Here is a 24,552-nt window from a genome sequence, read left to right as displayed (position 1 = left end):
AAAGACCCCTGGGAGACCATTACAGCTGGTAGACCTTAGAGCAGTCCTGAGGTTGCTCTAAATTTTGCCAGGGGATGAACTGGCACCCAGCAGCCCTGGGAATCAGGGTATGTCTACAGTGCAATCATAGGGTAGGATTCCAGCTCATGTAGACATACCTGAGCTAGCTTTAATCTAGCTAGCTCGAGCACTGGAACAACGAAGGAGCAGCAGGGTACACTTCAGCATGGACTACCCCAATGAGTAGTTAGGGTTCCAGGTGGTCTTGCACAGCATACACTGAAGTGGGCACTGCTACAGCGTCACTTCTCTGGGACCCAAGCTATCTAGATGAAATCTAGCTTGGATGTGTCTCCATGAGCTGCAATCATTCCCCATCACTGCAGGGGAGACACACCTTTAGAGCCACATTTGCCGTCTCCAAACCGTGTCGAGCAGAGTTCCGGCACTGCTAAAGATCTGGCTCCTAGAATTTACAGCACCTCTGACTGGTCCCCCAGGAAGTGCTTGAATGGGCCCTGAGTCCTGCAAATTCACTTTAAGAACCGGAATTTTCTCAGGGATTTTGAGAAGGACTCATTAAACTTCTCACTAGCAAAGCTGTAGATCAAGGGATTGAGACAGCAGTTCACCATGGTGAAAAGCCAAGAGGCATAATATGCCATTTCCACCTGGTGCAGGCGCTCACAGGACATATTGTAATGCTTTACAATCACTGCCACAGTCCTGCTCACATGCAGCGGCACAAAGCAGATGACAAAGATAGCCAGGGACACCATTATCATCTGTAAGGACTTTGTTTTCATCACCCTGCCCCGGAGGCTCGTACTGTTCATTTTAGCAATGGTAGCTCCCAGCAAGGCGTAGCAGGTCAAGGAGATGCCAAAGGGGAGGAGGAAGTTGACCGTCACCAGGAAGATATTGTAGTACAAGTACAGAGAGGAGAACTCCGACTGATGGATACTCAGGCATTTCACAGAGCCATTGAGTAATGAAGTCTTGAGGATGATGAAGAAGGGCAGCCCTTGGATGCTTAGGAGAAACCATACAAACAAGCTGAGTTTCTTCATGAAGGACTTCTTCTTCCAAAGGGTCCTGGTGCTATAGTGAACGACAGCAAGGTACCTGTGAATGCTGATGAGTGTCAGAAAGTAGATGCTGCCATACAAGTGGGTGCTGAGGATGAAGACTTTTAGCTGGCAGAGGAACTGACCAAATTGCCAGCTGTTGCCCAGGCTGAAGTAGGCCACCATCAGTGGCACAATGGGAATAAGGAGGGCATCCGTTAAGACTAGGTTGAACTGGAGGATCATGCCAGAATTCCACTGCTTGATATGGAACCAGAATATCCACAGACTGGTGCTGTTCAGAACAAGGCAGGCCAAGAAGAGGATGCTCATCAGGATGGGGATGACATGGGGCAGCACCTGTGGCTTGCACTCTGTGCTGACGTTCGTGACAGGATGAAAGCTGATGGCGCTAAAGACTTGGGAAGAAGTCTCCATACTTTGGCTGACCTGCAGCAAAAGGGGCAAGAAAGAGAAAGTATTGACACTTTTAGGGTCCATCTTCTCTCCTTTGATGAGATAACGATGAGCCAAATTTTAGAACAATGCCAGGAAGTATGCCAGAAGCAGGTCTGCAGCACAGTTAGGGGTCTTGCAAGTCCACTGTCCCTGTGGCTAACAGCATCTGCCAAGCATATTAAACTAAGTATTTAGCCAACCAAAGAATGAGATACAGTAGATATGAAAGTATGAAAGGGCTGAATTTGGCCTTCTCTAAGCAAATACAAACCCATGGAAAACAATAGCTTTGAGCCTGCTTATACCAGGGTTGAATTTTCCCAGTGTTTTACGGGGAAAGCAAAAAGGTTACATATAGAGCACCAAGCAAATTATTATGTGTGGGTCTTAAGAAATGAAGTCCTGTCCGCTCCCCATGGACCTGTAAACACCTGTGATGTTTTTCTTAGTAATAGGGGCTTACTCTAGCGTCTTTGGCCAAAAGTCTCCCCTCTTCCCAGTGTTGTGCAAGGTGTTTTACATGGTTGATTGCTGCCCTTTGCTCAAGAGATGGCTGCATTTCAGTTTTGTGGCATACTTTCTGAAGCATTTTTGGATTCTTCGGTAATGTAAGATTTTACTGACTACCCCAGGGGAAAAGTTGGAACAAATGAGCTGTGACATTGTATTTTTAACCCTTGGTTCCAAAAGCCATTGCATTAATTTAAGGCCACTTGTAAAATGCTGGAATCATCCACTTTAGAAAGACTTCACACCGGTTAAATGAAATATTTAACTGCATTTCCCTCTCAGTGCATTGTCTTATGGGTGTTGTAATTCAGGTTGGTCTGACTCAGAAGAAAATATTTCACTTCAAGTTTCCTGATGGCAAATTGGCAAAATGGAATTTCCCTCCCCAACAGAAAGTTTTGATTTTGCAGAAATTGTGTTTGCTGTCAGAAAATCATTGCAGCAGGAAATTCCCAACCTCTGGAGGCAGCATAAGCCTTCCAGGTCAGGTACTGGTGCTCTCTGAAGTAGGGCTTACCCTCAGCAATATCATTGCTGCACAGTCCTGAGTTCTTTTGTTGAGGGAGGGCAGAGGAGATGAGCATGATGATGGAATGCTCCACCCCTGCCCCCAAAGTCTTTCCTGGTATTAACCCTCCACCTCCAAAGCCCTGGAACACAGCTACCTTTCTTCCCGCCAACAAGGATTAGACGGGATTCTCCTTTGGGACCCCAAAATGCTGCTCTTTAAATTAGAATCTTTAGGGCTGGACACAGAGCTATGGCTAGGCAGGCACACGTCACGGGACTTGGTTAATTTTATCGACCATCACCTGGGCCCACACAAGTGAAGCCCTCAGCCCCACTGACAGGTTGTTTACAGCTCTATTTTCAAACATGGGAGCCTAACGTTGGGGATGTATGTCATGGGCAGTGCATGAGACTCACCACTAGGGAGGCCAGCCATGCAGCCTCACCCCCTACCCCCCTCTGCCAGAGCCTCAAGCACCTGCCTTCCCCCACGGCCGGAGGAGCCCCAGCTGAACCACCTGGGGCTTCTCGTTGAAGCTGAGCTCCTGCCAGCTTGGGGGAGAGGGCGGAGCATGAACGGGGCCAGGGCTTGGCCTTCCCGGCTTATTATTCCTGCCGCCCATGATGTATGTCCATATTAAAGCACTTAACTAGCCATTTCTGGCTCTGAAATCTGCATTTAGGGGCAGGTATTTTGGTGCATAAATGTAGGCACCCTGCAACATCAGTCACTGCCCAGCTTTCGAAGCTTGAGTAATCCCCCGAAAATGCCACAGGGTTTTGGGCAAAATACTATGGCATACAGTCCACTACTTCTCTTTTTTCATCAGTCATCTTAAATCCTATACAGACCCTGAAAAGAAGCTCATGTCAGACTGCCTATCAGGCAGTCAGCGAGCTAGTGCATCTGGCTCTGCCGGCCCTGTGCCCATAACATGGTTACAAGACTTTCACAGGGCTCTTCTCTGGAGACCACATCCACAGTAATGAGTTATTCATGGTTAGCTAGCCGGCTGGGTGTGGCTGGAGCAGCGTGTGGGAGGAAGTTAGTGTGAGAACGTTCATTGTCCCCCCCAGTTACAGAGATATTCTTAGAACATACAGTTTCATTCTCTCATAGTTTATGATGTAGGTAGAAACCTGCAATTAAATTGCATCTTTCTGTTCACTTCAGGGCCACTGAGTGTCTTTATATCGTGGCTCTCAAAAGAACTGGCTAAGAAATTTGTGAGGGGGTTTAGAGGGGAGTGTTATCTGCTTCTTAGCACAGTGGACCGAGAATCAGGATACCTGGATTCAAGTCCTTGGTTTTCCACCAGTCCTGAGACACCTTGGGTGACTTTAACCACTCTGTGCCTCGGTTTCCCCTTCTGTCAAACAGGGGAATCTTAATTATTACCAGTCCAGGGGCTTGTTGAAGCTTAATTATTGTTTGCAAAGCTCTGATGAGGCTCAGGTGAGAAGAGTTACGGCTAGACAATTGCCAATTGCTATCAAGGAAGATGATGCAAATTCTGCTTCTTGCTCCTTTAGGCTACAAAGCAATTCCTTTCGGATTAACATCATAACCCTTCGCTGCCTCCCAGCATGACCCTCCAAACCAAGCAGCCTACCTGGCTGTCCAAGACAACAACTGTTCGGGCCACCTACTGCAGGCGGCAGTGACACTTAAAGCTATGGGCACATTTGGAGTGGACTCGCTCGCTTTTCTCCAGAGCAGGAGCTTTGTTGGCTCAAAGAATGACACAGATTTCAGACGGGCAGCTACCCATTGTACAAAGATAAAAGGCCATGGGCTTCATTTTCCTCTCGTGGGGATAAATCAGGAACAACCGTGGTATAAAACCAGGGTGAGATCAGGACTGAGCTCAGTAGCTCAAGAACGGGGCTCAGTTCAGAGCCCCCTCCTTGGACCTGATCCTGCCCTCAAGGGAAGTTTTGCCTGAGTAAAGAGTGCAGGATCAAACTCTGCATGAAGGAGGGACCAGTGTCAGAGCAAGGACTTACATCTTCTCCTCTTGCATATTGTTGTGAGGTACAAAGAAAAGTGCCAGGAATTGCTAGTAAATTGAGAGCAGCTTTAAACTAACAAAACAAACCAGAAAAAGCCAACTTGAAATGGAATTATGCAAGCCATAAGCTTTGTAATTACTTAAGGGCCAGATTCTAGTCTCAGTCACAGCAGTGTAAATAGAATTACTCTGGATTTATACCAGAGGAGCCGAGAATAGAATCTGACCCTGGATCTCGGAACAAAGCAATCATTTTGGTTTACTAATTGGTGTTAAAATTCCCACGGCTTTGGCCCTCATGCAGCCTTATTGACTTCAGGGGGGTTGCCCGGGTCGAATTGAATGGTGAATTTGGCTATTGTCCCCTATGCACATTCACTGTTAAAAAACAGATTATGAATAAGCTATTCCGAACAAGCTGTCAGGGGGAAACTTACCACCCTTCTCAGGGAGAGGAGCTGTGGTTCACCAGCTGAGCTGCAGCCTTCCCAGCCGGAAGCCACATGGATACAAATTCATTCAGACTTGCAGATGGAGGCAGAGCTGATGGGACAGACGAGGTTAGGTGGCTCTCAGGGGGAAGAGACAGTTCAGCAATGACACTGCAGCTGCCTAGGGCGTCTCAGTCAGCAGAAGAAGTGGCTGCTGCAGCGTTCCAGGAAACAGTTTGACTACTTGCTTTGCAAAAGCACCTTTGGGCTTGCGAGCTCCCGGCCATCTCCCTCTGTGGTGTCGACAAGGCTTGCAGGGACAACAGAGCCTTGAGGCAGCCGACTCCTTCCTCCAAGCAATTCAAGCACATGCCAGTGGAAGCGAAGCACAGCACAGGGGAATTGTACCACTCAGAAAGGGATCAGTCTGCCAGGGGATGAGTGGGATCCGAGCTCCGAAACAGCGCTTGGAAATGATTCCCCCCCCTCCAATAATATACACAGATCCAGGAGGAGGCAAGGAGCCAATCTGAAAGGTTATAGGGAGTACAGACCCACCCAGGGCTTGGCAGGCAGAGGGTTAACACTGTCTTGCAGAGTGGTGGAAAGCCCACAAGTGGTGTGCTGATTGCAGGGATTGTCAGGTGAGGGTGGCCTGGGCAGCTGTGATGAGTTAGACAATCTCAGCTGGGGCCATGATGCCCTGCTGCAATACACCCATTTATTACTAGTAATTAAAGTAGCTGGGCAGTGGAGTACTGATTCAAAGACCATCTCTGAAAAGCCCTCACACCAGTCCAATAAGGATGAATAGAGAGATCAGCCCAGGTTGGATCAGCCAGGAATTTACCTACCCAATGAGGACACTGATGACACTGCTTCTGCTGATATCCCTGTGGCTGACCCAGGAGTAATGCTCCAGACCAGTATAATCCTAGGGACAAGTCTTTGTACTGAGGCCAATACTTTTTTTATACAATTCATGATTAATCTGCGGAACTCACAGCTACAAGATATCAAACTTTCAAAGAAAACTCACCTGTGAACTGAGGCCAATCCTATCAAACTTTCATGATTAATCTGTGGAACTCACTGCTACGAGATATCATTGAGGGCAAGAAACATCCACAGTTAGGATTAAAAATGCATAAGGGGCAACCTTCATGCTTCAGGGCATAAGCCAATCACTAACTGTCTGGGGCTAGGTACACACTTCCCTTATGGGCAGGATATTCCAAAATTGTCCACTCCTTGGTTTCTTGTGCATTCCCCTGAACTATTGTTCAGTACTGGCCAGTGTTGGAGACAGGACACTGGACTAGATGGATGCTGGTCTGATCTGACGTGGCAACCCCAGTGTTCCTCTAAGAAGTTTCAGCCCAAAGGGGAAGTTTCTGTGAAAAGTGAGAGTGGGTTAGAGCTCAGCAATCATATCAACCTTAACCCTAAAGTGTGCAACCACATTGCTGTTCTTAGCTTTGGGGAGACCTCAAACAGTTGCTTCTTTTATAAAGAGCTTTGAGCTCTGCTTAGGAAAAGTGCTCTCGTAAGACCTAGGCATTATTATTATTATGATGATTTATTATGTCCCGACAGGAGCATTTGGGGCAGGTGTTTAATATCACAAATCCACTGCTGCAACCAGCCACACTACTCCAGGCACTGTCCTGGAGTTGTCTGGTACTTCAGGAGATGGCCAGTGGTTCTCAAAGGCCATGGAGTTCTTTGCAGGTGGGGTTGAACTTACAATTACATATTTCAGCCCTTTGATTTTCTAAACTGGAAATAATGGGAGCCATAATGCAATTGCTGAGGCTGGTCTTGTGCCAGAAACTTGTCTGTTTGCCTGGGTTCCAGTTCTCAGATGCTCGTTTGAAGTGCTGTACAAAGGCACTTCTTGAAAAGAGAAGCAGAAGTGGCCCCTAGAATAGGGATATGGCTTTTATCATGCTAATGTGCGGTAGTTTTCTTTTAAGTGCCATAATTTCTTTTTATTGTTTTAAACTTTCTTTTTATTGTTTTTCTATAACATATAAATATGTAAAGAAACAAAACATAAATAGCTGCACAAGATGGAAATACCATATAAATAGCAACATTCAGTGTTCACTATTTGTAAAACCTGGGGACAAAAATGAAGACAACCAAACCAACAAACAACCTCCCCCTGCCCCCTCCGAACCCATAGAGGTCACACAGGCCATCAATTGTTAAAGTGACTGAATAGATAAATAAGTGAGAACATAACCTCTGAGTGAGGCTACGATTATGCCATGGAATCTGTGACTTCCAGAGACCTCCGTGATATTTTCTGCCCCGGGGCTGGAGCTGTCAGCAGGCAGCCCCACTTCTCAGCCGCAGCTGGCAGCGGGCCCCCAGCAGCTCCTAGCTGCCAGGCAGCAGGGGAACCCCAGAGCTCCCAGGCCCCTTGGGCAGTGGGGGGACCCTGCAGATCTCAGCTGCTGGGAGTGGCAGGGGGACCCCAGAGCTCCCACTCACTGCAGGCCGCAGGGCTCCCCGCAGCTGCTCAGCCATGGCGGGTGGCATGGGGTCCCCCTAGCAGCAGCCCAGCTGCAGTGGCCCATGGGGGGACCCCAGAGCTCCCAGTCACTGTGGTGGGGAGTGAGGGGAACCCAGAATCCCCAGTTGCTGTGGGTGCTGGACCCTCCTCCCTCCCTATTTTATCAGGGATATTTTTAGTAAAAATCATAGACAGGTCACAGGCTTCCATGAATTTTTTTTTATTGCCCATTACCTGTCCATGACTTATACTGAAAATATCTTTGACAAAATCTGAGCCTCACCTCTGAGTACCAGGGACTCATATATACTAAACTGCAAAAGTGAACAACAGGTTCAGGTGTCACCAGATGTTCTCACATTTTTCCCAAGTGTTTCTATTAGACAGACTCATTTTTTCCATCGATGCAATAGAGAGCTCACTGAGCCTGTCTGTGCAGGAGGGAGGAATTGCAGATTTCCTTTTTCTCAAAATAACTCATTTGGCCCCTAAAATTAGTTGCTGCAATTACCTGGTCATACCAACATCCAGCACCCCTAAAATACACACGCCTGGAGAAGGAGAGCAATACTTAAAGGTTTTGAGAGAGCCCTGAATATGGTGTTCCAGAAGACATGCATTTTTTGACAGTTATAGAGGATGCCAGCAAGTTAAAGAAGTATGGGCTGGATGAATGGACTATAAGGTGGATAGAAAGCTGGCTAGATCATCAGGCTCAACGGGTAGTGATCAATGGCTCCATGTCTAGTTGGCAGCCAGTATCAAGCGGAGTACCCCAAGGGTTGGTCCTGGGGCCGGTTTTGTCCAATATCTTCATTAATGATCTGGAGGATGGCGTGGACTGCACCCTCAGCAAGTTTGCAGATGACACTAAACTGGGAGGAGAGGTAGATACACTGGAGGGTAGGGATAGGATACAGAGGGTCCTAGACAAATTAGAGGATTGGGCCAAAAGAAATCTGATGAATCATAGAATATAAGGGTTGGAAGGGACCCCAGAAGGTCATCTAGTCCAACCCCCTGCTCGAAGCAGGACCAAATCCCAGTTAAATCATCCCAGCCAGGGCTTTGTCAAGCCTGACCTTAAAAACCTCTAAGGAAGGAGATTCTACCACCTCCCTAGGTAACGCATTCCAGTGTTTCACCACCCTCTTAGTGAAAAAGTTTTTCCTAATATCCAATCTAAACCTCCCCCACTGCAACTTGGTGAGGTTCAACAAAGAGAAGTGCAGAGTCCTGCACTTAGGACGGAAGAATCCCATGCACCGCTACAGACTAGGGACCAAGTGGCTAGGCAGCAGTTCTGCAGAAAAGGACCTAGGGGTTACAGTGGACGAGAAGCTGGATATGAGTCAACAGTGTGCCCTTGTTGCCAAGAAGGCTAACGGCATTTTGGGCTGTGTAAGTAGGAGCATTGCCAGCAGATTGAGGGATGTGATCGTTCCCCTCTATTCAGCATTGGTGAGGCCTGTGTCCAGTTTTGGGCCCTACACTACAAGAAGGATGTGGAAAAATTGGAAAGAGTCCAGTGGAGGGCAACAAAAATAATTAGGGGACTGGAACACATGATTTATAAGGAGAGGCTGCGGGAACTGGGGTTATGTAGTCTGCAGAAGAGAAGAATGAGGGGGGATTTGATAGCTGCTTTCAACTAGTGGGGGAGATTTAGGTTGGATATTAGGAAAAACTTTTTCACTAGGAGGGTGGTGAAGCACTGGAATGCGTTACCTAGGGAGCTGGTGGAATCTCCTTCCTTAGAAGTTTTTAAGGTCAGGCTTGACAAAGCCCTGGCTGGGATGATTTAATTGGGGATTGGTCCTGCTTTGAGCAGGGGGTTGGACTAGATGACCTCCTGAGGTCCCTTCCAACCCTGATATTCTATGATTCTACCTGAAAGGGGGTTCCAAAGAGGATGGATCTAGACTGTTCTCAGTGGTAGGAGATGACAGAACAAGGAGTAATTGTCTCAAGTTGCAGTCGGGGCAGTTTAGGTTGGATATTAAGAAAAACTTTTTCACTAGGAGGGTGGTTAAGCACTGGAATGGGTTACCTAGGGAGTGGTGGAATCTCCTTCCTTAGAGGTTTTTAAGGTCAGACTTGACAAAGCCCTGGCTGGGATGATTTAGTTGAGGATTGGTCCTGCTTTGAACAGGGGGTGGGACTAGATGACCTCCTGAGGTCTCTTTCAACCCTGATATTCTATGATTCTATGATGTGTGGTAGGTTGGCATGGGGCTGTTTGCATCTCCAGCATTCACTGTGTGTTGTCAGTCTAGCCTTAAACAAACATTCTGGAGTCCAGGAATGCCTGTTTAATATCTTGTTCTGGAAGAATCGCAAGGATAAAGAACTTGAGGTAGTTTTCATATTAAGCCAGCTGTCCTCCCAGCTTTCTGTTGCGATTGCAAGGCTAAGTTCACTTCCCCATTTTATTTTGAGACTGAGTTTGAGAGTGTAATGCAATAAGCCACCTATAAACAATTCTTACAAAGTGACTTTTGCTTAACACATTCTTCTCGTTGTGAGAGAGTTGAAACAGACCAAGTGTCCCGTATCTTTGTATGAATCCTCGAAGAAGGAACTGTGAGCCAGCAGTAGCTGATATTTGTTGCACATGTAATTGGAGGAGGCCAGTCTATCATCTTGTATTATATCTTTAATTTTTGTTAATCCTTTTTCTGTTCAAATTATCTTGAGTGCGGAGTTGGCCTTGATCCTGAGGCATGGGTTTGCCCATAGTGGTATGAGAAGAGAACTAGTAAGATTGGATGCTGTAATCATCTTGACATATTGGAGCATGTCCCCTGTGGATGCAAAGATACCAGTGGTTTCTTTGAATATAAAGAGTACAAGTTAAACTAACCTGACTGTAGCATCTTTGAATTCTGCTGCTGTGTCTCACAGCAACAGATTAAAACAAGCTCTCCAGGTTTGAATTTTGGTATTGCCTTAGAACAGGGGTGGGCAAACTTTTTGGCCCGAGGGCCACATCGGGAATAGAAATTGTGTGGAGGCCCATGAATGCACACAAAATTGGGGTGGGGCTAGGTATGAGGAGTTTGGGGTGTAGGAGGGTGCTCTGGGCTGGGACCGAGGGGTTCGGAGGGCGGGAGAGGGATCAGGGCTCAGGCAGAGGTGCGAGAAGGGGTGCAGGCTCCGGCTGGGGGTGCAGGCTCTGGGGTGGGGCTGGAGATGAGGAGTTTGGGGTGTAGGAGGGTGCTCTGTGCTGGGACTGAGGAGTTTGGAGGGTGGGAGATCGTTCCCCTCTATTCGACATTGGTGAGGCCTCATCTGGAGTACTGTGTCCAGTTTTGGGCCCCACACTTCAAGAAGGATGTGGATAAATTGGAGAGAGTCCAGCGAAGGGCAACAAAAATGATTAGGGATCTGGAACACATGAGTTATGAGGAGAGGCTGAGGGAGCTGGGATTGTTTAGCCTGCAGAAGAGAAGAATGAGGGGGGATTTGATAGCTGCTTTCAACTACCTGAAAGGGGGTTCCAAAGAGGATGGCTCTAGACTGTTCTCAATGGTATCAGATGACAGAACGAGGAGTAATGGTCTCATGCTGCAGTGGGGGAGGTTTAGATTGGATATTAGGAAAAACTTTTTCACTAAGAGGGTGGTGAAACACTGGAATGTGTTACCTAGGGAGGTGGTAGAATCTCCTTCCTTAGAGGTTTTTAAGGTCAGGCTTGACAAAGCCCTGGCTGGGATGATTTAACTGGGATTTGGTCCTGCTTCGAGCAGGGGGTTGGACTAGATGACCTTCTGGGGTCCCTTCCAAACCTTATATTCTATGATTCTATGATCAGGGCTCAGGAAAAGGTGTGGGAAGGGGTGCAGGCTCTGGGGTAGGGCTGGGGATGAGAGGTTTGGGGTACAGGAGGGTGCTCTGGGCTGGGATCAAGGGGTTTGGAGAGTGGGATGGAGATCAGGATTGGGGCAGGGGGTTGGGGTGTGGGAAGAGGCTCAGGGGTGCAGGCTCTGAGTGGCACTTACCTCAAGCGGCTCCCGGAAGCAGTGGCATGTCCCTTCTCTGACTCCTATGCGGAAGTGTGGCCAGGTGGCTCTGCACGCTGCCCCATCCACAGGCACTGCCCCTTCAGCTCTCATTGGAGCATGTAGGAGCCGGAGCAGGGCTATGCCGCGGCTTCCGGGAGCCACGTGGTGCAGCCCCAGACTCAGTGCCCCGGCCAGAATGCCGCGGCTTCCGGGAGCCGCGTGGTCTGGCCCCGACCCGACACCCCATCCAGAGCACCAGAACGGGGCCAACCCATCGGTGGGGCCCCAACCTGGTGCTCTGGCCAGAGCTGGGCCGAGCCCTGTGGTGTGGCTCGTGGGCCAGATCCAGCCCACGGGCCGTAGTTTTCCCACCCCTGCCTTAGAAGGACATCAGATGGCCACACTGCAGGATGGCTTTTGCACTAGGCACTCATAGTGTATTGAGCTTGGGGCTTTTAGCAAAGGACCTTTGCTTCTTTTAAGACATGCTTTAGACAATAAGAAAGTGTATTCTTTGTGCATTTCAGTCTTATTGTTTTAATAGGACCATGTATTTATTTAAGGCCTATTCGGATACCTTCAGCCACATTGAATAGCGCCTCACTGAACAAGTCATCTCACTGGGTCTCCTAAATGGCTCATTGCTGCCCCTCAGCACAGGGATGGATTCTGCCCACTGAACTCAAGGGCAGCTGAGAGGTGTGCAAGGAATGAGCAAAGAGGAAGCCAGTCTGAATGTTTTACATGTAAATCAGTTTATTTGAAGATCTACAGAAAAAGTAAACACAGAATATAAACCGACCGTATGGTCAACATAACCAGGTATTCACACCCATTAATGTTTCCTTAACAAAGCAGTTATCAGGACAGTCCGACTGCATCACCCTTAGTAGCTTCCAGGACTGCTGGCTTCAGCTGAGGGCAGGTTCTTGGCTTTTATAACCAGGACCAACCCCATCATGCATTGCGCAAACAATTAAGCAAAACCACCTTTTATATATAATTGCTCTTAATCAAATTCATGTTAAGACTAGAAAGACAAGAGAGGGGCCAGCAGACCACGCACAGCAAGGAAAAACAATCCAATTGTATGTTTCTCCCACAGAACTAGAGCTGACTGGATAATTGAAAAAAAGGGGTTCACTAATAATTCCCCTACTAAAGCACACTGTGTTTGGTCTGCTGCTCTTCAGGGGTTCTGTTATTTATTATTCATGACTCACGGGGAATTTCTGAAAATGTCCTCAAATTCTAAGAGTAACACAGCCTTTGGAAGAATGGTTATTCATTGAAATTCAGTACCAGAAAGTGAGTTATTTGCTACTTATTGGTTGGATCCTCTAAGTTAAAAAATTCAAATCACGCAATCAGGGAGCAGACACAACCCTGTGAGGCTTAAGGGGCCAATCACACACCACGATAGCCAAAGCGAACAATTTAAAAAACCAACACCACATATGTTCAAATGTATTCGGCGAAGCCTTCCATGTAATGAATCCAAGAGCAGGAATCAGATGGATGAAGAGGTGCAAACAGAAAAAGAGCTACGTTCATGCTGAATATTCTGTTCAACAAATAAGGCAGCCAGCTCTACCTACAAAGGCCACCATTCGTTTTTAGAGGATGTGCGAAGCTTATTACGAGAGTCCTTCCAATAGTAACGGATCCTCTTCCATTTTTAATTGGACTCTGCTCCGTGAGACTGCAGCATGTGAAAACTGAGACTTGTCCCTACACCATAATGTCAAAGAAAGACTCCACTAAAAGAGAAACGTTATCTTTCAGCACCATCTCTCTGTTCATTCAAAAGCTGCTGTTACATTAGGCACTGCTGCTCAGATCCATCTGAACTACGCTGGTTATGAGATCATTTTAATAGATTTTAGCTGGTGGACTAATTCCTAATTTGGTGCTATACCATGCAGTGAGATTGATCTGTGTGCCTCAGATACATTTCATAGTGGTGAGTATAAGAAAGAGACAGTTATATTTTCCCTATAGGTGAGAGTCATCCCTGTGTAGAGGGCCAACAGTTCACCAAGTGATTAATTCTGAGTCCTGCCATTTTTAGATGCCCAAATTGAGACACTGTGAAGGAGACTAATTTTTAGAGGGTCGGTGCTCAGCACTTCCTGGGAATCGGGCCCCTATAAAGTGTCCCAGGTTAGGCACCCAAAAATCAGCAATGACTTTTGAAAATTTTGCCTGTCCATCATTTAAGTCCTCAAATTAGAATTTCAATGGGACTGAAATAGTGTGCTGGCCCTCTACAGAGGGGTGAATTTCACTCTATACCAGTTAAATGCAACCCACTTGCCCTGGGTAAGAAAAAGAAGAGTCACCCCCAAAAGCTACAATAATGGATGTTTCCGAAATATGTGGACAAGCTCATTCTTCTCTTTGCAGCATGACAAAAATAAACGGCACCCCACCCCTGGCTGATCTCACCCAATGGCTGTGATGAGTCTCTTCTGGGTGTGTCCTCACTGAGGAACAGCACTTCGATCCCTGGATGAAGCTTATTCTTGCCTCTTCAGCTGTGTCCGACTCAACAATCTTGGAGCAATAGAAGCTTGGTCAGTCTCAGGAAGAGACGTGTCAGGCAGAGATGCAGACTGTGGTGCCTCGAGGAGGCTTTCACACTGGCTACTGCAAGATGACAGGTAGGTGGCCTTCACAGTGCAGACTTCACAAGGGATTGTGTGCCTCAGGATCAATAAGCATCCCATGCCAAGCTTCAGAAAGGACCCACGAGGCATCCTCATGCCTTCCTGATGATTCGCCCCGGTTTCCTCCAATCCCGGTACCGCTCTCTCCGCGCCGAGTGCAGCAAACGCCTGGAGGAGCCAGAGTGGTTTGATCTTGTGAAGCTACAAAAAACATAAAATGAGCCATTGTTACTGAGATGCTTCAGTGCTAGGAGTCAGTCTCTTGCAGTTAGTGGGGACTCCTCTGTGATCTGACAACCTTAGGCCCAGGAGTGGGCACTCTAGCCTCAAGGACGGGCGCATCCAAGTCTCCTAGGTAAGGGCCAATGCTTGATCAGTTTGGAAGAGGACCTGCACTTTCCCTGCTGTTCAAGGTGCTGTTAGATGTTTGGCTGCATGTGAGTGTGATCTCCCTGTGTGTGGCTGTAACGCTGACAGACCCCGGCTGTCAGCAGGCGGGATCGAACCTGGGACCTCTGGAGCTTAGTGCATGAGCCTCTACTGCATGAGCTAAAAGCCAACTGGCTCTTAACTAAGGCTGTAGAGCAGACTCATTGAACTCTCTCTCTAAGTGGTCTCGGTGCCACTAGATGAGACAGAATACCACACTGAGGAGGTGTGTGGGTTACACTGCCCCAGCCTTGCACAGCCAGCCAGCACAGCAGACCTTGAGTGAACCGCCCCATGACCACAGGATCCGTTAAGGTCGAAGCCACCAGGCCTGATTTATTGTGGACAAAGCATGGTAATAGCCCCTGGCAGACTTTACGAGGATTCTAAGACATGTATGCCTGTGACAATGGACGCAGCTCAGTGAATGGCAGGACTTTTTATTCCCCCCTCGGGTGGACCAAGACACTCTCTCAGAGATATCTCTTTATACCCGGATACAAACAAGTTACATACTGCCCCTCTGATATAGTTAGCTACTGGCCCCTGACGTGGCTAGTTATCACCCATCACCTTGTACATGTTGGGTCGATTAAAACCTCTTATTTATTACACTGTTATTCTGACCTTATCTTTTAGGAGGGGTCAGTGTGTTCCTGTTATCCGTGGGGAATGTTTTTGTACCATCCTTGTTACTGGGATGTTCTGGTACCACTCTTCTGGAATGTGTTTGCATGAGTAATCTGTGCTGAGCACTTCTTAGGAATGTGCGTTTCTGCAATATCAGCCCTGTTCTTGCCAGGTTCTGTGAACTTGCAAGCAGGCAGAGCCTGAGTTTTGCTAACTTCGCTTTATATCAGCAAAGCTGGCCCACCACTTTAGCTCAGGTCTCTAATACAAGGGCTTATGTTTCAGGCTCTCTTCCTGCTACACAAGGGTTTGAGATCACAGGCATGGAAGTCTGGCCCATTTCTTCTTCGAGCTTCTGAAACTGGGATGATTCTGGGAACTCCATCAATGCTGCAACAGCTGCTAGTTATTGTAACAAGCCAGCTACTAAATCAGGAGTGTCCCAATGTTGCAATACAACGGCCACAGGGGCAAGGGATTTTCAAAAGTGCCCACGGATGTTAGGAGCACAAATCCCACTGAGAGCCAAAGAGATTTGTGCTGCTTATTGCCTTCGGTGCTTTTGAAAACCCCACCCTACCGGTAGATATTCTTCTAAAAAACCCAAAATAAATGCACACAAACCTAATGTTTGCTTGTACTTTTGCCTTCCATGATACGTTGCTAGAAACTGCTTGTTAGTTGCCTTTGCCAGCCTTAAAAACTTGGACTTGATGGGCTTTGCTCTACCCTGAACTGGGCAATTAGCAAGTGTATTTGTGAACGTTATGTCGGCTTCTAAATAGAACGTCACTGTTTGCGCTCCCTTTTGTAGCTTGCTTTTCTGTAAACCCTCACATGAGTGAAGCTGGGCTCATAGGAATGTTTGGGGGAAGCGAGTTGCATAGTATAGATGAGCTCAGGGGTGGCCAGCCTGGGGCTCCGGAGCCACGTGCGGCTCTTCAGAAGTTAACACGCGGATCCTTGTCTAGGCACCGACTCCGGGGCTGGAGCTACAGGCGCCAACTTCCCAATGTGCCCAGGGGGTGCTCACTGCTCAATCCCTGGCCCTGCCCCAGGCCCTGCCCCCACGCCACCCCTTCCCGCCCCCTCCTCTCAGCCTGCCCTGCCCTCGCTCCTCCCCCTCCCCCACAGAGCCTTCTGCAGGCCACCAAACAGCTGATCGGGAGGTGTGGGGAGGGAGGGGGAGGCGCTGATCAGCAGGGCTGCCGGTGGGTGGGAGGAACTGGGAGCAGGGTGATGAGCTGACATATTATTGTGGCTCTTTGGCAAGGTACATTGGTAAATTCTGGCTCCCTCTGAGGCTCCGGTTGGCCACCCCTGGCTTAGCTGAATCACACCGTGAAATTCAGACTGGTGAAGTTCACCCCCATGCCGAGGGCCAGCAGGAGGATTAGTCACCCTTTGGGTGCAGCTTTAGTCTACGGGTACGTTTACTCTGGAAAGAAAGGAGGGGTATGATCTGAACTTGAATTAACACAGCAGCAAAGACACAACACCACAGCTTTTAACTTGGGTTAGCAGCTCCCATTCAACCCTATCGGGCAGCGGCTCCATTGTCTTCGCTTAGGGTGACCCTATTTCCCAAAGGGAAAACGGGACACCACGTGGGGCTAGCCCAAGCCCTCCCCTTCTCCCTGTGTGGGGCTGGCCTGAGTGGGAGTAGCGTCACTGCTCGCCCGAGCCCTGCCTGCACCCCACCCGAGCCCTACGTGGGGCTGGCCTTGCCACTCCTCCCCCCTGCACGTTCCTCCACACTCCACTTTAACAAAAGTGGGCATTTGTCCTGGTTGCTCTGCCAACCGATCGAGCTAACCCAAGTTAAAGACACACCTATTAGGGTAGACATACTCTGACCCCTAGCTCTTAGTGCTGGCCCCTCTGGAAGAGGGTAAATTTTGCCTTCAGGATTTGTCTTGACTAGGCTCAAAGGTGTGTTGTGGAGTGTGGTAGCTAGGATGTACTAATATCTTCTAAAGCTCTAGACAAGGCAAAACGTACTATAGCACACACTCCTCCCCTAGGCTTTCAACTCTACCACCCAGCACATGCTAAGCTACAGATTGCCTTGACTGCACTAGAGTTTTAGAAGGCATTAGTACGTGGTGCGATAGACCCAGATCAGTTGGGTACAGCAGAGGAGTCTTATTGGGATCCAGGAAGTGGGCGGGCCCACTGCTAAAGGATCCCCCCCAGCCTAGGAGGGGGGTCCACAGGACCTGGAAAACCAAATAATTACGGGGGACAACTAACGAACAACAGGGACAGGAGTGCGGTCGAAGGGTCAAAAGAAGGGAACCGGATGGGGACACAGAGCAGAGAACCCCGGACAGTGCCCACTGCTCCTCGAAGGCGTCAACGGAGTCAGTGGACGCTGCCCAGAGGAACTCCGCCCGGAGGCGTGAACGGACGGAGGATCGGAAATAGGCCCCACAGTCACAGGAGACTCCATCGGCCAACCTCCTCACCCTGGTGTTATAGATGGCCACTTTAGCCAGGGCCAGGAGGAGGCTGACCAGGATGTCCCGTGATTTAGTGGGGCCACAGATAGTGAGTGCATAGATAAGGAGGTGAGGGGAAAAGTGCAACCAAAATCTTAACAAAATATGTGAGGAGCTGGAATAGGAGCTGCAGCCTGGCACATTCCAGGTATACATGCGCCAGGGTTTCCCTCACGCCGCAAAAGGGGCAGGTGTCTGGGATTGGGGTGAACCGTGCCAAGTGCATGCCCGTGCTCATGGCCCCGTGAAAGAGCCACAAACCGATATCCCCGGTGAGCCTTGGGACCAGAGTGGAACATAGGCCGGCCCACCAGGGCTCCTCACCCTCTAGAGGTGGCAGGAGGTCCCACCACTTTGTGTTGGGGTGGGACACGAGGGTGAGGACGTGAAGGGTGTGCAGCACGAGTGTGTATAGATGTTTCCTTGGTGCGGTCTGGAAACGGACCGGCTGCAGCTCACATAAACGGCTCATGGTGAAGGGGCGGTCGGGTCCACAGGGCAGGGGCCCGATGAAAAGATCCGGAGGGCCTGGGGTGGAGGGTGGGCAGGGCACGCCCTCCCTTTAGGACCCGGTCGAGGTAAACCCGAGCAGCGGGCGGCAAAGCGGTCCTCACCTCCTGAAGTACGTGCAGGGGAGTACGAGGTCTGGAGAGCCCCATGCGCTGAGCGAGTGTCAGGGGATCCAGCCAATCTCCCCGATTGTAGTCCAGGAGGTCTCCGACTCTGGTGACTTCTGCCAGAACCAACCTCTGGCGCACCGAGGGGGACTCCGCCACCTGCGCACGGAGCTAGGGGTTGTGTTGCAGGAGCTGTGCGAGGAGATCTTCCCCCACGGAGGCCGCCATGGACCTGGTCGCTGTGAACAGTTTCCAGGTCTGGAGGAGGTCCTGGTAGAAGACCGGCAGCCCAGAGAGGTCTCGCGGAAGACCTCTCGGATGGAGATAAAGGAGCTGCTGGTCATATCGGAGCTAGGCTGCAGGCAGGGGAGGAGGGCGCCAAAAGGGGTGGGCTGGACAGGAGGGCTAGCAAGGGCTTGTGGGGGACAGTCACCAACTCAGGATAGAAATCCAGCTCCTCTAGCTGCACTAGGGGAGGGGGGTCATAATGTTAGGGGAGGTGCAGTGAGATCGGGGCAAACTCAAACAGGGGAAGGGCACAAGCGCATGGGGGGGGCATGGGTGCACTGAGTAAGGGGCCAATCAGGGCAGGGGCACCACGTGGGGAGGGGGGAGAACCAGGCTGGAGGCAGGACAGGGAACCAAGGAGCAAGCTTCAGAGGCTGGGGTGGGGCAAACAAACAAAAGCTGCAGAGGGAAAAGGGCGGGACAAGCAAACAAACTGAAGCTAGTGAGGTGCTGGGGTAAACGGGAGGGCAAAAAGGCTGCAAGGGGCAAAATGGGGCAGGTAGCAAGGGACAAAGCTGGGGGCTTGTTGAAGGGGGCCAGTCTGGGGTGGGGGGGGGGAAGACATGTGCCCACATGCGCTTGCAAAGAGTCAGTGCGGGCTGGCTGCTGCTTCAGGCCCAAAAGGTGGTGAAAGGGGGCGGCAGGCCAAGCAAGCAGCGGAGTCCCAGAGGCAGGAGCTTGAGGCAGATAGTGAGTGTCCACTGGGGGTGGTGGAGGGGGCAGCGACGACAGTGGTGGTGGGGGGGACACAAAGATGGACTGGGGGGCAGACTCCACGCCACACCCCCTGCATCCCCCCCCCCCAGTCAAAACCTCCACCACAAGAGCACCGTTCAAAAGTTACTCAGCCTTCAGGCCCCCTCCACAGTGGTCTGCAGAGTCCCTGTGCGCTCCCCCAGCGGCTGAAGGCCTCGTCCCTGCCTCCTTCGGGGTCCAGCAGCAAAGGCAGCAGCCGCCCGGCGGCCAGGCAGGCAGAGAGGACCCCTCACGGGTGGTGGTGTCCACAGCAGCAGTAGCAACAGCTGGGGTGGGGGTTCCTCACTCCCCCGCCCAGGGGCTGTAGTTGGAGCAGCAGCACCCAAGGGTGGGGGGCAGGGTCCAGCAGCTCATCAGCAACCAGGCAGCAGAGAAGGGGGGTGGGTGGTGTCTGGCCCAGCCAGGGGAGCAGCTGGGGCGGTAGCCCAAGGCCCAGCAGCAATCTCCCTCCAGGCCAGTTGGGTTCAGCAAAGGAGTCAAAGGCTGATCTACTGGCCACTGGATGAACAGGTTTCTGTTCCCTGACTGACCAGAGCAGGGGCTGCTCCGGGCTAGGGTGAACACATGACTCCAACTAGCCTGCAAAGAGTCAGTTGAAGCCATTAGGCTAATAAGAACACCTGACTCCAAATTAAGCTGTAAAGAGTCAGGTGAGGCTGTTAAGTTAATGTGAACACCTGACTCTAATTAAGGCCCCTCTGACACTATAAAAGGGCTCACTCCAGTCAGGCCAAGAAGAGCCAGGGGAGAGCAAGTGCAGTGGAAGGTCTGGGTAATTGAAGATACTGCCAAGCCACTAGACAGCGAGCCTTAAGGTGAAGAAGGTGTTAAGAGAAAGAAGTGGGGGAGCTGTGGGGAAGTGGCCCAGGGAAATGTATCAATTCTGGCAGTGAAAGGTTGGCTGCCAATAGCTGCTGCCATTAGGGTTTCTGAGCTGGAACCCAGAGTTGAGGGAGGGCCTGGGTTTCTTCCCCCCCCACTACAGAAACACCTCCTGGGAGGGGAAGACAGGCCCCTGTCAGGACAGGAGGCTAAACTGTTCTGGAATAAGCCTGTAGGGACAAAGGAGACTGTGGGAGTTCTCTCACCAATCTCTTTGCTGGCTTATGATGAAAATGTGACCCTTGCCCCTAGAAGGAGAAGGGCTACACAGAGGGTCACAGTGAGCTTCTGAGGCTAGCATAATCTGCCAGGAAGCACAGGACCCACTGAGACAAGGTTGGAGCTCTGCCAAAGTGGTTGTTAACACAATTAAAAAATACTACCTTTTATGTTCATCAAAACAACAAATCCATAATGACAAATGAAATTTATAATAAAGTTTGTTCTCCAACGAGGGAATAGAAACCATACCATATAGCTTAGATGACCAGTCGGACACTGAGAATTAATGACTCAACCCAGGACACAGCTTGCAATCCAATGCACTGGCTGAATTTGTGTGTATGGACTTTTTGATTTATTTTGAACAGCAAAACGCTTGTGAAAATTGCAGTCTGTGCAGAAGTGATTCACAAAGAGGAAAAGGGAGATACATTTCCAGACTACGTGGCTAGCTGCATGTTGTTTGCCCAGCTCCAGTCTTCACCCAGGAGAAACAAGGAGAGGGCAGTGAAGCTGTGCTTTTAGAAAGCTGCTGGCAATTTGACCTCATGTCACTGATTGATTGCCCCTCTAAGTGCCTGTCCATGTTATAACAATTACCACCAGGGTGTAACGAGGTCCCCAACACAACAGTGACCCGACATGGTTAAAACAGGATTTGCTCTTGTGGCGTCCTGTGAACTAAAAAGAAAATGTAGCTGGAAAAAGGAACTCTGCAGGGAAGGAGGACTCTGTTCTTCCTTGTCTTTTACTTGGATTGTAAGCTCTTGGAGGGAAGGAAAACCTTTTTGTTATAATAATGATAACGAGCTCTTATAGAGTATTTTTCATCGGCAGATCTCAAAGTGCTTTACAAAGGAGGTACAATTTTTTAGAGGGGGAAACTGAGGCACGGAGATGCTGGTTCTCAAACAGGCCGGGGCCAAGCCAGGAAGAAAACCCATGTTTTCAGCATATCAGTCCAGGGCGCTATCCACTAGGTCTATATATATGCACAGTGGGGCCATACTGGGATCTCTAGGTGCTTCTGCAATACAGTAATAGTAATAATTAATAAAACATAGAAAGACAGAACATAAAAGAACCAGAAAGAGACCATTTGGCTGGGGTCGGGGAAACTTGCAGCTTGCGAAACCCTAGTTTATATCATTCTTCAGACACTTTGTCTCACTACGTCCAGCCCTGGCTACTTGGTCAGTGCTATAGCTACTTGCTACATAGGTATTGACTGCTCATTGTAATGCTGCAAGTTTTTATACAAGTGTCAGGGGCAGGTTAGGCCCTGTCAACTTGTTTAAAATAGCAATGAACTCCCAAGAATCATCTTCACTCCCTTGAGAAGAAGGGGTTTCAGACAGAAAGTGGGGTTGTCCTGGGATGTGCTGTTCGAATCCCTGGCCTTTCTATATTGTGGGCCCCGGCACGTTTGGGTATGACCAGGGTTTGGGCATTCAGACCCACTGATCAGAGCAGGAGTCGGAATCTGGGATGGAGCCAGAGTTGAAGTCGGGTTGAGGGTCAGAGCTGGAATCAGAGTCAGAGACCAGGAGCAGGGATCAGGAACAAGGCAGAAAAGCCAGAAATAGGGACAAGGCAGGGAAGCAGGGCTCAGGAATCGGGCAGGGTCCAACGTAGCAGCCAGCAAGAACTGATAATTTCCTGTGCCTCCCTCTGGCTTACATAGTATAGCTGGACCAATGACCCCTTTGTGGCTCTTGGGCTCCATTGCAAGCTGTTTCACTCCTGCTTTGGCTCTGAGACCCAATGAGAATGGTGTCACTGGTACCTTTTGCTCCAAGGCCAGAAGATTGTCATTTCACTATTGCCAATGGCTCTGAGACCTGGTATCATTTGAATGATGGGAAAAGGGAACAGCTTTTTTCGAGCGGTATTTTAATGGATCCTCTTTCTCTTTTAATAGGAGTTCTCTTTAATCTTTTAGCAGTTTGTGTGGCACGCATGCCTGATGAATTGATGGCAAATAATATGTTGTCGTAAAATTCCAGAATTATTACGGACATGGTTATCACAAACATCATGATGTTATGTGACTGGAGTGCAAGGCTAACGATTGCACAGACGCACACTTAAGTGTAAGTATTAAGGTCATTTGGGGCTTTTCTTTTGCAGCCTCATCTCCCCACACCGTATTTCATGTTGTGCAGGGGAAAACAAAGATTAGGATAATGGGCAGAGCCCAAACACAGAGTGGGGGGGAAAGCACTTGATATTGACATAATCTCCAGTGATTTAATCTAAAATACTCAAATTACAAGTTGTCTACTGAGGTTTATGTTACACTGATCAATATAGTTAGCCACACTCTTTTCCTCCAATATACGCTGTTTGAGGGTCACTGAGTTATACTATATATCCACATTAAAACAAACCACAAGCATAAATCTGTGACTATAAATCAAATCCACAATGTGTTCATATGGTGCGTGGTCAAAAGATAAACAGCCCTAACCCCATGTCTGTGTATTCACACAGTGCAGAGGGAGATATACATACACAATGTAACCATCTATAAGAGAGCAACCTTCCCCGTCTTTACATACATGAATCAAGCATCCGGCTATTCCCCTCTTCTTTAATATTAAGCATCAACTCACCTAGAGGACCAGACTGGACCCGCTTGCTTCTTAGGTTTGGTTACCTGTTTCTGATACTCCATCCAGCCACTGACCAGCTCATGGAGGATCATCACATAGAGAAGGAAAATCAGAATCCTTGGGTCCATTCGGGGCACTTCGGGATCTGCTTCATTGGGCACAGGAGACATTGGGCCAAGAGAGCAAAGGAAGATCAGGTGGAGGGGTGCAGTTCCTACTGGCCCCTCTCGCTCTCTCAGTAGCAGAGGGAGGTGGAGGGTTGGTAAAGGTTGCTGCTGAAGAGAAGCCTTGCTGGCAGGAATTGTGCAGAGGAAATTAATGCTGTAAAATCTCCCTAGGGATAGAAGGCTGATGCCTATTACAGAAAGCAGCATAAACACAGCTGCTGAGGTTATAGACGTCTTCCCTTAATGCTGTTGATTATCTCCTCTGCGACTTGATTCTTTTCTTCTCTCTCTCATATGCTATTTCTGCATTACTCTGCAGCCATCGGCTTCCTACACTTTTATCACACAAGCAATCCAGCTTCAGAACAATCCATTTTGATTGGCGGGAGTAGGAGAGAGTTGGCTTTTGTACCCCATAGGCTTAGGAACTGTAGCACTGTATATGCCAAAAATCAACTGATCTGTATTCTCTTGCCAGTCTCCTCCCAATATTTCTGTTAGGATTATGATCCACAACTGACTCGTGTCAAATCAAATTCTTTCTATATAGATTTCTCAGCCAGAACATCTCTTCACCCCCTTGCTTTTTTTTTCTCTTTTTTCTCCCGCTGCTGCTATTCATTATTTAAGCCTTCATTTGGTATTTAACTCTGTAAAGGATTTGAGACCTGTACAGTGCAGGAGAAAGGTGTACATAATGTCATTGGATCTCAATCTTTACTATGCCAGCACTTCCCTCTCCACTTTCTGGACCCTCTCCTATTTAGCAAGATGGGAAAGGGAGGGTGGTCTTGACCTCAGCACCTGGGCACAACCCCCTGGCTATACAAAATAAGCCGGCATTATATTTCACAGAACAGTAAAGGTTTCTCTGAATACTCTGCCTTGTCTGGATACTTGAAAGACTAACGGAGGGAGCCACATCTATTCAGCACTTAAAATCAAGAAGCAGGCATTTAAAAAAGACTCTACCTTGGGTTTTAAAACAAGCCCTTCCTCAGGCAAAACTCCCTTTTGCATCAGTGAGCAATTGCCAGAATCAAGCCTGCAGGATCAGGCCTTTAACAATAGAAATGTCTAGAATCATAGATTAGGGTTGGAAGAGACCTCAGGAGGTCATCTAGTCCAATCCCCTGCTCAAAGCAGGACCAACACCAACTAAATCATCCCAGCCAGGGTTTTGTCAAGCCGGGTCTTAAAAACCTCTAAGGGTGGAGATTCCACCACCTCCCTAGGTAACCCATTCCAGTGCTTCACCACGC

General features: G+C 49.0%; 1 protein-coding gene and 1 long non-coding RNA gene across 2 annotated transcripts; both read right to left on the bottom strand.

Annotated features, from left to right (window-relative positions):
- Positions 1-533: 533 nt before the first annotated feature.
- On the bottom strand, positions 534-7,524 carry LOC125623657 (P2Y purinoceptor 2-like). Its single transcript, XM_048823334.1, has 2 exons — positions 7,489-7,524; positions 534-1,517 (listed from the first exon to the last, which is right to left on the bottom strand). Exons 1-2 carry the CDS (start codon positions 7,522-7,524, stop codon positions 534-536), a joined length of 1,020 nt encoding a protein of 339 aa, XP_048679291.1.
- A 4,728-nt stretch (positions 7,525-12,252) lies between these two features.
- Positions 12,253-24,319, bottom strand: LOC125623623 (uncharacterized). The gene is made up of 2 exons (XR_007353063.2): positions 23,124-24,319; positions 12,253-14,384 (listed from the first exon to the last, which is right to left on the bottom strand). It is a non-coding gene; the product is annotated as an uncharacterized LOC125623623 (long non-coding RNA).
- Positions 24,320-24,552: the final 233 nt, after the last annotated feature.

Source organism: Caretta caretta, chromosome 16 (assembly GCF_965140235.1).
Source record: "Caretta caretta isolate rCarCar2 chromosome 16, rCarCar1.hap1, whole genome shotgun sequence".
NCBI lineage: Eukaryota > Metazoa > Chordata > Testudines > Cheloniidae > Caretta > Caretta caretta.
Note: the sequence above shows the minus strand (reverse complement) of the source record. Positions and strands in the feature narration are given on the sequence as shown.